Below are 13,166 nucleotides of genomic sequence, written 5' to 3'. Positions count from 1 at the left end.
TGAACATAAACAAAAGGTGGTACGAGAAAAATGTAAAAAGGTACAAAAGGTTTTTCGTGTTTTATACTGTATCAATATAATGTCCTATTCAAGACACACCAAACTAATTAACAATAACAAGCTAAACCGCTACTGTCAGTCTTTCTATTGAGCAGGGTAGCCTAGTGGTTAGAGCATTGGACTGGTAACCGAAAGGTTGCAAGTTCAAATCCCCGAGCTGACAAGGTACAAATCTGTCGTTCTGCCCCTGAACAGGTAGTTAACCCACTGTTCCCAGGCCGTCATTGAAAATAAGAATTTGTTCTTAACTGACTTGCCTGGTAAAATAAAGGTAAAAAAAATACAAAAAATAAAAATAAAAGAGACAATACCCCTCTCCCTTCCTCACCGCACCTATTCTCTCTTCCCTTCACCCTCCCCTCGTTCCCTTCTCCCGCTCCCCTCATTCGTCCCCCCCCTCCCCTGTCCTACCGTTGTATGGTGGGTTGGGGCAGCCCTCTCCCCTCCTCCCATTCCCTCATCCCCCTCCCCTGTCCTACCGTTGTATGGTGGGTTGGGGCAGCCCTCTCCCCTCCTCCCATTCCCTCATCCCCCTCCCCTGTCCTACCGTTGTATGGTGGGTTGGGGCAGCCCTCTCCCCTCCTCCCATTCCCTCATCCCCCTCCCCTGTCCTACCGTTGTATGGTGGGTTGGGGCAGCCCTCTCCCCTCCTCCCATTCCCTCATCCCCCTCCCCTGTCCTACCGTTGTATGGTGGGTTGGGGCAGCCCTCTCCATTGGGACCTGCGGCTACGAACATACGGTCGAAACAGCAGCCGTAGGTGGTCAGGCGACACTGGACACTGTTCTCAGCTGGAGGGGGAGCCTGAGAGAGAGAGAGAGAGAGACCCCTATCAGATCACAGCAAAGTCACAGTCTACTTGAACAGGGCAATACTCAAATCATGAGGCATCAAAGCCAAAGGAACTGAATAATATTAAGACATACTATAGATGGAAGGAAAGTAGTGTGGAAACTGACCAAAAAACAATGAGGCAACAACACATTCAATCCCTTTCAGACAACTTCCTGGTCAAAACATTTCACTGTAATAGTGGAGGTGTCAACTTGGTAGTAGAAAACCTAAACAGTATATTTGACCTCTCAGCGTCCCTAATCCATCTATAAATGTCAAGCAAATGAACAACAATGACAAATGGTTTGATGAGGAATGCAAAAACCTAAGAAAGAAATTGAGAAACCTATCCAACCAAAAACAGAGACCCAGAAAACATGAGCCTACACTATGGTGAATCACTAAAACAATACAGAAATATACAATACGGAAAAAGAAGGAACAGCACGTCAGAAATCAGCTCAATGTAATAGAAGAATCCATAGAATCTAACAACTTCTGGGAAAATTGAAACACACTAAACTAGAGGTCAACTGAATATGATTTTTTTTAGTGGCGAAACCAATAATCGGAGGACCAAATAAAAAGCCAATACCGAATACATCGGTAAAACGAGTCCTATATCAACATAACCTGAAGGTTATGCAAGGAAAAACCGCCATAAAAAAGCCAGACTACGGTTTGTAACTGCACATGGGTACAAAGATTGTACTTTTTGTGGAAATGTCCTCTGGTTTGATGAAACAAAAATATAACTGTTTGGCCATAATGACCATTATGTGTGGAAGAAAAAGGAGGAGGCTTGTGGGGGTGCTTTGTTGCAGGAGGGACTGGTGCATTTCACAAAATAGATGGCATCATGAGGGAGGAAAAATATGTGGATATATTGAAGCAACATCTCAGGACATGAGTCAGGAAGTTAAAGCTGGGTCACAAATGTGTCTTCCAAATGGACAATGACCCCAAGCATACTTCCAAAGCTGTGGCAAAATGGCATAAGGATAACAAAGTCAAGGTATTGGAGTGGGCATCACAAAGCCCTGACCTCAATCCTATTGTGGCAGAACTGAAAAAGCATGTGCGATCAAGGAGGCCTACAAACCTGACTCAGTTACACCAGCTCTATCAGGAGGAATGGGCCATAATTCACCCAACTTATTGTGGGATGCTTGTGGAAGGCTACCCAAAAACCTTTGATCCAAGTTCAACAATTTAAAAGCAAAAAATGACAATTCTGCCCCCTAGTCACAAAAGGTTAAAGGCAATACTGCCAAATACGAATTGAGTGAATGTGAACTTCTGACCCACAGGGAACGTGATGAAAGAAATCACTCAGGATTAAATGTCAGGAATTGTGAAAAACTGAGTTTAAATGTACTTCGTTAAGGTGTATGTATAAACTTCCGACTTCAACTGTAGTCAGTCAACTCAGTCAGACTGCTTTATGAAATATCAAATCACTTAATTATAATATAATAACACGGAAACACGAGCCTTTAGTCATTAATATGGTCAAATCCGGAAACTATCATTTCGCAAACAAAAGGTTTATTCTTTCAGTGAAATACGAAACAGTTCCTTATTTCATCAAACTGGTGGCATCCCTACGTCTAAATATTGCTGTTACATTGTACAACCTTCAATGTTATGTCATAACATGAATTAGTTCGCAACGAGCCAGGCGGCCCAAACTGTTGCATATACCCTGACTCTGGGTGCAATGAACGCAAGAGAAGTGACACAATTTCCCTAGTTCATATTGCCTGCAGACATGAATTTCTTTTAATGAAATATGCAGATTTAAAAAGATATACTTCTGTGTATTGATCTTCTTGTCTGGGTTGCCCCCCCCTGGGTTGTGCCGTGGCGGAGATCTTTGTGGGCTATACTCGGCTTTGTTTCAGGATGGTAAGTTGGTGGTTGAAGATGTCCCTTTAGTGGTGTGGGGGCTGTGCTTTGGCAAAGTGGGTGGGGTTATATCCTTCCTGTTTGGCCCTGTCCGGGGGTGTCCTCGGGTGGGGACACAGTGTCTCCTGACTCCTCCTGTCTCAGCCTCCAGTATTTATGCTGCAGTAGTTTGTGTCGGGGGGCTAGGGTCAGTTTGTTATATCTGGAGTACCTCTCCTGTCCTATCTGGTGTCCGGTGTTTAAGTGTGCTCTCTCTAATTCTCTCTTTCTCTCTTTCTTTCTCTCTCTCGGAGGACCTGAGCCCTAGGACCATGCCTCAGGACTACCTGGCATGATGACTCCTTGCTGTCCCCAGTCCACCTGGCCGTGCTGCTGCTCCAGTTTCAACTGTTCTGCCTGCGGCTATGGAACCCTGACCTGTTCACTGGACGTGCTACCTGTCCCAGACCTACCGTTTTCAACTCTCTAGAGACAGCAGGAGTGGTAGAGATACTCTTAATGATCGGCTATGAAAAACCAATTGACATTTACTCCTGAGGTGCTGACTTGCTGCACCCTCGACAACTACTGTGATTATTATTATTTGACCATGCTGGTCATTTATGAACATTTGAACATCTTGGCCACGTTCTGTTATATTCTCCACCCAGCTCAGCCAGAAGAGGACTGGCCACCCCTCATAGCCTGGTTCCTCTCTAGGTTTCTTCCTGGGTTCTGGACTTTCTAGTGCGCTTTTGTTAAATCATCCCCCGTTTGGCAAAGTAGGCCAAACTGAGAGACAAACAAGGTTTTGATAGAGAGAGAGCGAGAGAGAGAGACATAAGGTTTTGATAGAGAGAGAGGGACATAAGGTTTTGATAAAGAGAAAGAGAGAGAGAGAGAGAGAGAGAGAGGGACATACGGTTTTTATAGAGAGAGAGCGAGAGAGAGAGGGGGACATGAGGTTTTGATAGAGAGAGCTAGAGAGAGAGGGGGACATGAGGTTTTGATAGAGAGAGAGCGAGAGTGAGAGAGGGGGACATGAGGTTTTGATAGAGAGAGAGCGAGAGAGAGAGAGGGGGACATGGGGTTTTGATAGAGAGAGAGAGAGAGAGAGAGAGAGAGAGAGAGAGAGAGGGGGACATGAGGTTTTGATAGAGAGAGAGAGAGAGAGAGAGAGAGAGAGAGGGACATGAGGTTTTGATAGAGAGGGGTTATAGGACTGAGAGGGGCTCAGAGAGGAGGTTATAGGATAGAGAGGGGCTCAGAGAGGAGGTTATAGGATAGAGAGGGGCTCAGAGAGGAGGTTATAGGATAGAGAGAGGCTCAGAGAGGAGGTTATAGGATAGAGAGGGGCTCAGAGAGGAGGTTATAGGATAGAGAGTGGCTCAGAGAGGAGGTTATAGGATATAGAGAGGCTCAGAGAGGAGGTTATAGGATAGAGAGGCTCAGAGAGGAGGTTATAGGATAGAGAGGGGCTCAGAGAGGAGGTTATAGGATAGAGAGGGGCTCAGAGAGGAGGTTATAGGATAGAGAGGGGCTCAGAGAGGAGGTTATAGGATAGAGAGAGGCTCAGAGAGGAGGTTATAGGATAGAGAGGGGCTCAGAGAGGAGGTTATAGGATAGAGAGTGGCTCAGAGAGGAGGTTATAGGATATAGAGAGGCTCAGAGAGGAGGTTATAGGATAGAGAGAGGCTCAGAGAGGAGGTTATAGGATATAGAGAGGCTCAGAGAGGAGGTTATAGGATAGAGAGAGGCACAGAGAGGAGGTTATAGGACAGAGAGGGGCTCAGAGAGGAGGTTATAGGATAGAGAGAGGCTCAGGGGGAAGGTTATAGGACAGAGAGAGGCTCAGAGAGGAGGTTATAGGATAGAGAGAGGCTCAGAGAGGAGGTTATAGGATAGAGAGGTGCTCAGAGAGGAGGTTATAGGATAGAGAGAGGCTCAGAGAGGAGGTTATAGGATAGAGAGGGGCTCAGAGAGGAGGTTATAGGATAGAGAGGGGCTCAGAGAGGAGGTTATAGGATAGAGAGAGGCTCAGAGAGGAGGTTATAGGATAGAGAGAGGCTCAGAGAGGAGGTTATAGGATAGAGGCTCAGAGAGGATGTTATAGGATAGAGAGAGGCTCAGGGAGGAGGTTATAGGATAGAGAGAGGCTCAGAGAGGAGGTTATAGGATAGAGAGGCTCAGAGAGGAGGTTATAGGATAGAGAGAGGCTCAGAGAGGAGGTTATAGGATAGAGAGAGGCTCAGAGAGGAGGTTATAAGATAGAGAGGCTCAGATAGGAGGTTATAGGATAGAGAGAGGCTCAGAGAGGAGGTTATAGGATAGAGAGGGGCTCAGAGAGGAGGTTATAGGATAGAGAGAGGCTCAGAGAGGAGGTTATAGGATAGAGAGAGGCTCAGAGAGGAGGTTATAGGATAGAGGCTCAGAGAGGATGTTATAGGATAGAGAGAGGCTCAGAGAGGAGGTTATAGGATAGAGAGAGGCTCAGAGAGGAGGTTATAGGATAGAGAGAGGCTCAGAGAGGAGGTTATAGGATAGAGAGAGGCTCAGGGGGAAGGTTATAGGACAGAGAGGGGCTCAGAGAGGAGGTTATAGGATAGAGAGGGGCTCAGAGAGGAGGTTATAGGATAGAGAGGGGCTCAGAGAGGAGGTTATAGGATAGAGAGAGGCTCAGAGAGGAGGTTATAGGATAGAGAGGGGCTCAGAGAGGAGGTTATAGGATAGAAAGGGGCTCAGAGAGGAGGTTATAAGATAGAGAGGCTCAGATAGGAGGTTATAGGATAGAGAGAGGCTCAGAGAGGAGGTTATAGGATAGAGAGGGGCTCAGAGAGGAGGTTATAGGATAGAGAGAGGCTCAGAGAGGAGGTTATAGGATAGAGAGAGGCTCAGAGAGGAGGTTATAGGATAGAGGCTCAGAGAGGATGTTATAGGATAGAGAGAGGCTCAGAGAGGAGGTTATAGGATAGAGAGAGGCTCAGAGAGGAGGTTATAGGATAGAGAGAGGCTCAGAGAGGAGGTTATAGGATAGAGGCTCAGAGAGGATGTTATAGGATAGAGAGAGGCTCAGAGAGGAGGTTATAGGATAGAGAGAGGCTCAGAGAGGAGGTTATAGGATAGAGAGAGGCTCAGAGAGGAGGTTATAGGATAGAGAGAGGCTCAGGGGGAAGGTTATAGGATAGAGAGAGGCTCAGAGAGGAGGTTATAAGATAGAGAGAGGCTCAGGGAGGGGTTATAGGTTAGAGGAAGTACAGGTCCTTACTTGAGGAACATATTCCAGACAGTCTTCCCTGTTGGGCATCTGTGATACAGTCACACCATCCCTGCAACATCCATACCTGGGGGAAACAGAGAGGGAGAGAGGGAGGGATTTAGTCAGACAGACAGACAGAGAGGGAGGGATTTAGTCAGACAGACAGAGAGAGAGGGATTTGGTCAGACAGACAGACAGACAGACAGACAGACAGACAGACAGACAGACAGACAGACAGACAGACAGACAGACAGACAGACAGACAGACAGACAGAGGGGGGGGGTTTAGTCAGATAGAGAGGGAGGGAGGGATTTAGTCAGACAGACAGAGAGGGAGGGAGGGATGTAGTCAGACAGACAGAGAGGGAGGGATTTAGTCAGACAGACAGAGAGGGAGGGAGGGATGTAGTCAGAAAGACAGACAGGGAGGGAGGGATTTAGTCAGACAGACAGACAGACAGACAGACAGAGAGAGGAATTTAGTCAGACAGACAGACAGGGAGGGAGGGATTTAGTCAGACAGACAGAGAGGGAGGGAGGGATGTAGTCAGACAGACAGAGAGGGAGGGATTTAGTCAGACAGACAGAGAGGGAGGGATTTAGTCAGACAGACAGAGAGAGAGGGAGGGATTTAGTCAGACAGACAGACAAAGAGGGAGGGATTTAGTCAGACAGACAGACAAAGAGGGAGGGATTTAGTCAGACAGACAGAGAGAGGGGGATTTAGTCAGACAGACAGACAAAGAGGGAGGGATTTAGTCAGACAGACAGAGAGAGAGGGATTTAGTCAGACAGACAGAGAGAGGGATTTAGTCAGACAGTCAGAGAGGGAGGGATTTAGTCAGACAGTCAGAGAGGGAGGGATTTAATCAGACAGACAGAGGGATGGATTTAGTCAGACAGACAGAGAGAGGGATTTAGTCAGACAGTCAGAGAGGGAGGGATTTAGTCAGACAGACAAACAGAGAGGGAGGGATTTAGTCAGACAGACAGACAGACAGAGAGGGAGGGATTTAGTCAGACAGACAGACAGAGAGGGAGGGATTTAGTCAGACAGACAGACAGAGAGGGATTTAGTCAGACAGACAGACGGAGAGGGAGGGATGTAGTCAGATAGACAGACAGAGAGGGAGGGATTTAGTCAGACAGACAGAGAGAGAGGGATTTAGTCAGATAGACAGACAGACAGACAGACAGACAGAGAGAGGGGGTTTTAGTCAGACAGTCAGAGAGGGAGGGAGGGATTTAGTCATACAGACAGAGAGGGAGTGATTTAGTCAGACAGACAGAGAGGGAGGGATTTAGTCAGACAGTCAGAGAGAGGGATTTAGTCAGACAGTCAGAGAGGGAGGGATTTAGTCAGACAGACAGCGAGGGAGGGATTTAGTCAGACAGACAGAGAGAGGGATTTAGTCAGACAGTCAGAGAGGGAGGGATTTAGTCAGACAGACAGAGCAGGAGGGATTTAATCAGACAGACAGAGCAGGAGGGATTTAGTCAGACAGTCAGAGAGGGAGGGATTTAGTCAGACAGACAGAGCGGGAGGGATTTAGTCAGACAGACAGAGAGGGAGGGATTTAGTCAGACAGTCAGAGAGGGAGGGATTTAGTCAGACAGACAGAGAGAGGGATTTAGTCAGACAGTCAGAGAGGGAGGGATTTAGTCCGACAGACAGAGAGGGAGGGATTTAGTCAGACACACAGAGAGGGAGGGATTTAGTCAGTCAGACAGAGAGAGAGGGAGGGAGAGTTTGAGCAGAGAACTGTGCCCAAGCCCATGTTAAAAATACCACTGAACTGTGACCAAAATGTATAAAGGCTTGTACGGTAGATCCCATTCTAGACCCCTGAAAGACAACACCTGGCTGGTGGTGCTGAAAGGTAGCCTGGACAGAGCTGTGTGTGTGTGTGTGGTTTACCTGGTGGTTGTGCAGAAAGCCTGCTCGGGGCGTGGAGCCCAGCGGGACACCTGTGGGCAGCCTAGACCCCCTGCCCCCCCAGCTGCCGTTGCGCCATCTGGGCAGCAGCCGTAGTAGGACTGGCTACAGTGTTGGGCCGGGCCGAAGCCGTGAGGGTGGTACACTGTGCTGGTCTGGGGGTCAACACTGTCTGGTCTGTGGACTGACAGAAACATGGGATTACATGGGGACCTTGGTGAGAGTGGGAGAAGGAAGAACGGTCAATGGAAGGAGAACTGCTTTCAGAGAGTACAACTCACACAGGGGTCAGGGGTTAGGGGTCAGGGGTCAGGGTAGAACACGTCAATGGAAGGAGAGCTGCTGTCAGAAAGTACAGCTCACACAGGGATCAGAGGTCAGGGGCCAGGGGTCAGGGGAGAACACGTCAATGGAAGGAGAGCTGCTGTCAGAAAGTACAGCTCACACAGGGATCAAAGGTCAGGGGCCAGGGGTCAGGGGAGAACACGTCAATGGAAGGAGAGCTGCTGTCAGAAAGTACAGCTCACACAGGGATCAGAGGTCAGGGGCCAGGGGTCAGGGGAGAACACTTCAATGGAAGGAGAGCTGCTGTCAGAAAGTACAGCTCACACAGGGATCAGAGGTCAGGGGCCAGGGGTCAGGGGAGAACACGTCAATGGAAGGAGAGCTGCTGTCAGAGAGTACAGCTCACATAGGGGTCAGGGGGCAGAGGTCAGGGCAGAAAGAGACTGGATCACAGTAATGACTACTGTTAGTAGAACCACAGTGAGAGAACACACAGCATGGACAAACTATCAACAACACAGCAACATGATGACAGATCACACAGAGAACTCGTCACATAGAGAACACACAGCATGGACAAACTATCAACAACACAGCACCATGATGACAGATCACACAGAGAACTCGTCACATAGAGAACACACAGCATGGACAAACTATCAACAACACAGCAACATGATGACAGATCACACAGAGAACTCGTCACATAGAGAACACACAGCAGAGAGATATCACACAGTCCACATCGGCGCTCACTCACACATATTTGAATCAGACCGACAAAACCCACGGACCCCCGAAAACTTGTCCGTCAGAACAGGATGAGTAGCGGGGGCAGTGAAAAGATGGACAGATGGTGAGTAGAAGTAGATTATATTGAAGATTAGGTGAGAAGGGGAGAGAGGAGAAGTGAGACTGGAACACAACCCACACACTGTGATGTGTTCAGCTACGATGCTTTTTGGTGACAGAACTGGTTTAAAGGAATGAATGGATGAATTAAAAACAGAGTATCTGTGATATCAGGAGATACCTGGATGAAAGGACAAGGTCAAGTGGACTTGGACAGATAAGACAGATGGATGAAAGGACAGGGACAAGGACAAGTTGACTTGGACAGATAAGACAGATGGATGAAAGGACAAGGACAAGTTGACTTGGACAGATAGACAGATGGATGAAAGGACAGGGACAAGGACAAGTTGACTTGGACAGATAGACAGATGGATGAAAGGACAAGGACAAGTTGACTTGGACAGATAGACAGATGGATGAAAGGACAAGTTGACTTGGACAGATAGACAGATGGATGAAAGGACAAGGACAAGTGAACTTGGACAGATAGACAGATGGATGAAAGGACAAGGACAAGTTGACTTGGACAGATAGACAGATGGATGAAAGGACAAGGACAAGTTGACTTGGACAGATAGATGGATGAAGGGACAGGGACAAGTTGACTTGGACAGATAGACAGATGAATGAAAGGACAAGGACAAGTTGACTTGGACAGATAGACAGATGGATGAAAGGACAAGTTGACTTGGACAGATAGACAGATGGATGAAAGGACAAGTTGACTTGGACAGATAGACAGATGGATGAAAGGACAAGGACAAGTTGACTTGGACAGATAGACAGATGGATGAAAGGACAAGTTGACTTGGACAGATAGACAGATGGATGAAAGGACAAGGACAAGTTGACTTGGACAGATAGATGGATGAAGGGACAGGGACAAGTTGACTTGGACAGATAGACAGATGAATGAAAGGACAAGGACAAGTTGACTTGGACAGATAGACAGATGAATGAAAGGACAAGGACAAGTTGACTTGGACAGATAGACAGATGGATGAAAGGACAAGTTGACTTGGACAGATAGACAGATGGATGAAAGGACAAGGACAAGTTGACTTGGACAGATAGACAGATGGATGAAAGGACAAGTTGACTTGGACAGATAGACAGATGGATGAAAGGACAAGGACAAGTTGACTTGGACAGATAGACAGATGGATGAAAGGACAAGGACAAGTGGACAGAAGGATGAAAGAATGAGTCAGCTACCTGTGGCGTGGTCTGGCATGTAGGGAGTGAAACCATACTGTGTGTTGTCATGTCCTCTGGGATCCTGCATACTGGGGGTCGCTGGACAGGGAGATGGAGACAGGCATAAATATATAGCCAGCTATAGAAGACTGGGGGTCACTGGACAGAGAGATGGAGACACACACACAGAGAGACAGCATGTTTTCACCTTGTGGGTGGTAGCAGGGCTGTGTGTTGCAGGTCTCCAATGTGAGGGGTTTGGGGACAGAGTTACAACGTTCCACTGGGTACAGGTTCCTCTCTCTGTCAGAACACATCACCTGGCGCTCACGCAGACCTGACTCACAGCTCTTAGAGCACTGGAGACGGGAGGAGAGGAGAGGAGGAGAGGAGGAGAGGAGGAGGGGAGGAGGAGAGGAGATGGGAGAGGAGGAGAGGAGGAGAGGAGGAGGGGAAGAGGAGAGGAGACGGGAGAGGAGGAGAGGAGAGGGAGAGGGAGAGGAGAGGAGAGGAGAGGAGAGGAGAGGAGAGGAGAGGAGAGGAGACGGGAGAGGAGACGGGAGAGGAGGAGAGTAGGAGAGGAGACGGGAGAGGAGGAGAGGAGAGGAGGAGAGGAGGAGGGGAAGAGGAGAGGAGACGAGAGAGGAGGAGAGGAGACAGGAGAGGAGGAGGAGAGGAGAGGAGGAGAGGAGAGGAGGGGAGGAGACGGGAGAGGAGGAGAGGAGGAGGAGAGGGGAGGATAAGGGGAGAAGAGGAGGAGAGGTGGAGGAGAGGAGGAGAAGAGGGGAGGAGGAGGATGGGAAGAGGGTAGGAGGAGAGGGGAGGAGGAGGGGAGGAGGGGAAGAGAGGAGGAGAGGAATGATGTGAGTGTTTAAGCATGGGTGTATGTATGTGTGTGTCTGAGCTTGAGTGTGTGTTAACGGTGTGTGTATGTGACGTCTGTCTGTCAGTCTGGGCCACTCACCAGTCCCCAGTCTCCAACGTGCCAGCTGACAGCCAGTAGGCATGCGGGCATGGAGCAGGGCTGGGCGGCTACAGGGCGGAGTGAGGCAACGCAGGAGGTGTCTGCTAGCTGGACTGATGCTTCTCCTACACACATCACCTCTCTGGACTGATCCCCTGTCCCACATGTGACTGAACACTGCAGAGTAACACACCACAGTTAGACAGAACACCGCAGAGTACCACACCACAGTTAGACAGAACACGGCAGAGTAACACACCACAGTTAGACAGAACACGGCAGAGTAACACACCACAGTTAGACAGAACACGGCAGAGTAACACACCACAGTTAGACAGAACACCGCAGAGTAACACACCACAGTTAGACAGAACACGGCAGAGTAACACACCACAGTTAGACAGAACACCGCAGAGAACCAGTCAGACTGAACAGGGCAGAGAACCAGTCAGACTGAACAGGGCAGAGAACCAGTCAGACTGAACCCGGCAGAGAACCAGTCAGACTGAACAGGGCAGAGAACCAGTCAGACTGAACCCGGCAGAGAACCAGTCAGACTGAACACTGCAGAGTAACACACCACAGTTAGACAGAACACCGCAGAGTACCAGTCAGACTGAACCCGGCAGAGAACCAGTCAGACTGAACAGGGCAGAGAACCAGTCAGACTGAACAGGGCAGAGAACCAGTCAGACTGAACCCGGCAGAGAACCAGTCAGACTGAACACGGCAGAGAACCAGTCAGACTGAACAGGGCAGAGAACCAGTTAGACAGAACACGGCAGAGAACCAGTCAGACTGAACCCGGCAGAGAACCAGTTAGACAGAACAGGGCAGAGAACCAGTCAGACAGAACAGGGCAGAGAACCAGTCAGACTGAACCCGGCAGAGAACCAGTCAGACTGAACAGGGCAGAGAACCAGTCAGACTGAACACGGCAGAGAACCAGTCAGACTGAACCCGGCAGAGAACCAGTCAGACTGAACACGGCAGAGAACCAGTCAGACTGAACAGGGCAGAGAACCAGTTAGACTGAACAGGGCAGAGAACCAGTCAGACAGAACAGGGCAGAGAACCAGTCAGACAAAACAGGGCAGAGAACCAGTCAGAATGAACAGGGCAGAGAACCAGTCAGACTGAACCCGGCAGAGAACCAGTCAGACTGAACACGGCAGAGAACCAGTCAGACTGAACAGGGCAGAGAACCAGTTAGACAGAACACGGCAGAGAACCAGTCAGACTGAACCCGCCAGAGAACCAGTCAGACTGAACAGGGCAGAGAACCAGTCAGACTGAACCCGGCAGAGAACCAGTCAGACTGAACAGGGCAGAGAACCAGTCAGACTGAACCCGGCAGAGAACCAGTCAGACTGAACAGGGCAGAGAACCAGTTAGACAGAACAGGGCAGAGAACCAGTCAGACTGAACAGGGCAGAGAACCAGTTAGACAGAACAGGGCAGAGAACCAGTCAGACTGAACAGGGCAGAGAACCAGTTAGACAGAACAGGGCAGAGAACCAGTCAGACTGAACAGGGCAGAGAACCAGTCAGACTGAACAGGGCAGAGAACCAGTCAGACTGAACAGGGCAGAGAACCAGTTAGACTGAACACGGCAGAGAACCAGTTAGACAGAACAGGGCAGAGAACCAGTCAGACTGAACAGGGCAGAGAACCAGTCAGACTGAACAGGGCAGAGAACCAGTCAGACTGAACACGGCAGAGAACCAGTCAGACTGAACAGGGCAGAGAACCAGTTAGACAGAACACGGCAGAGAACCAGTCAGACTGAACAGGGCAGAGAACCAGTCAGACTGAACCCGGCAGAGAACCAGTTAGACAGAACAGGGCAGAGAACCAGTCAGACAGAACAGGGCAGAGAACCAGTCAGACT

The 13,166-nt window shown here is 49.1% G+C and overlaps 1 protein-coding gene across 1 annotated transcript in view; it reads right to left on the bottom strand.

The window, feature by feature from the left end:
• LOC135526828 (mucin-2-like) overlaps positions 1-13,166 on the bottom strand; it is a 38,046-nt gene that overhangs the window by 901 nt on the left and 23,979 nt on the right. Inside the window, exons 6-11 of the mRNA XM_064955504.1 lie at positions 11,275-11,451; positions 10,519-10,669; positions 10,329-10,409; positions 7,956-8,157; positions 6,047-6,122; positions 744-864 (exon numbers count right to left, since the gene is read on the bottom strand). Of these exons, the coding sequence (XP_064811576.1) occupies positions 744-864; positions 6,047-6,122; positions 7,956-8,157; positions 10,329-10,409; positions 10,519-10,669; positions 11,275-11,451 (808 nt within the window). The remainder of the gene's footprint in view (positions 1-743; positions 865-6,046; positions 6,123-7,955; positions 8,158-10,328; positions 10,410-10,518; positions 10,670-11,274; positions 11,452-13,166) is intronic.

The sequence above is a fragment of the Oncorhynchus masou genome, chromosome 32 (genome assembly GCF_036934945.1).
Source record: "Oncorhynchus masou masou isolate Uvic2021 chromosome 32, UVic_Omas_1.1, whole genome shotgun sequence".
Taxonomy (NCBI): domain Eukaryota; kingdom Metazoa; phylum Chordata; class Actinopteri; order Salmoniformes; family Salmonidae; genus Oncorhynchus; species Oncorhynchus masou.
The sequence above is the reverse complement of the archived record's forward strand: the minus strand, read 5'-3'. Positions and strand labels throughout refer to the sequence as shown.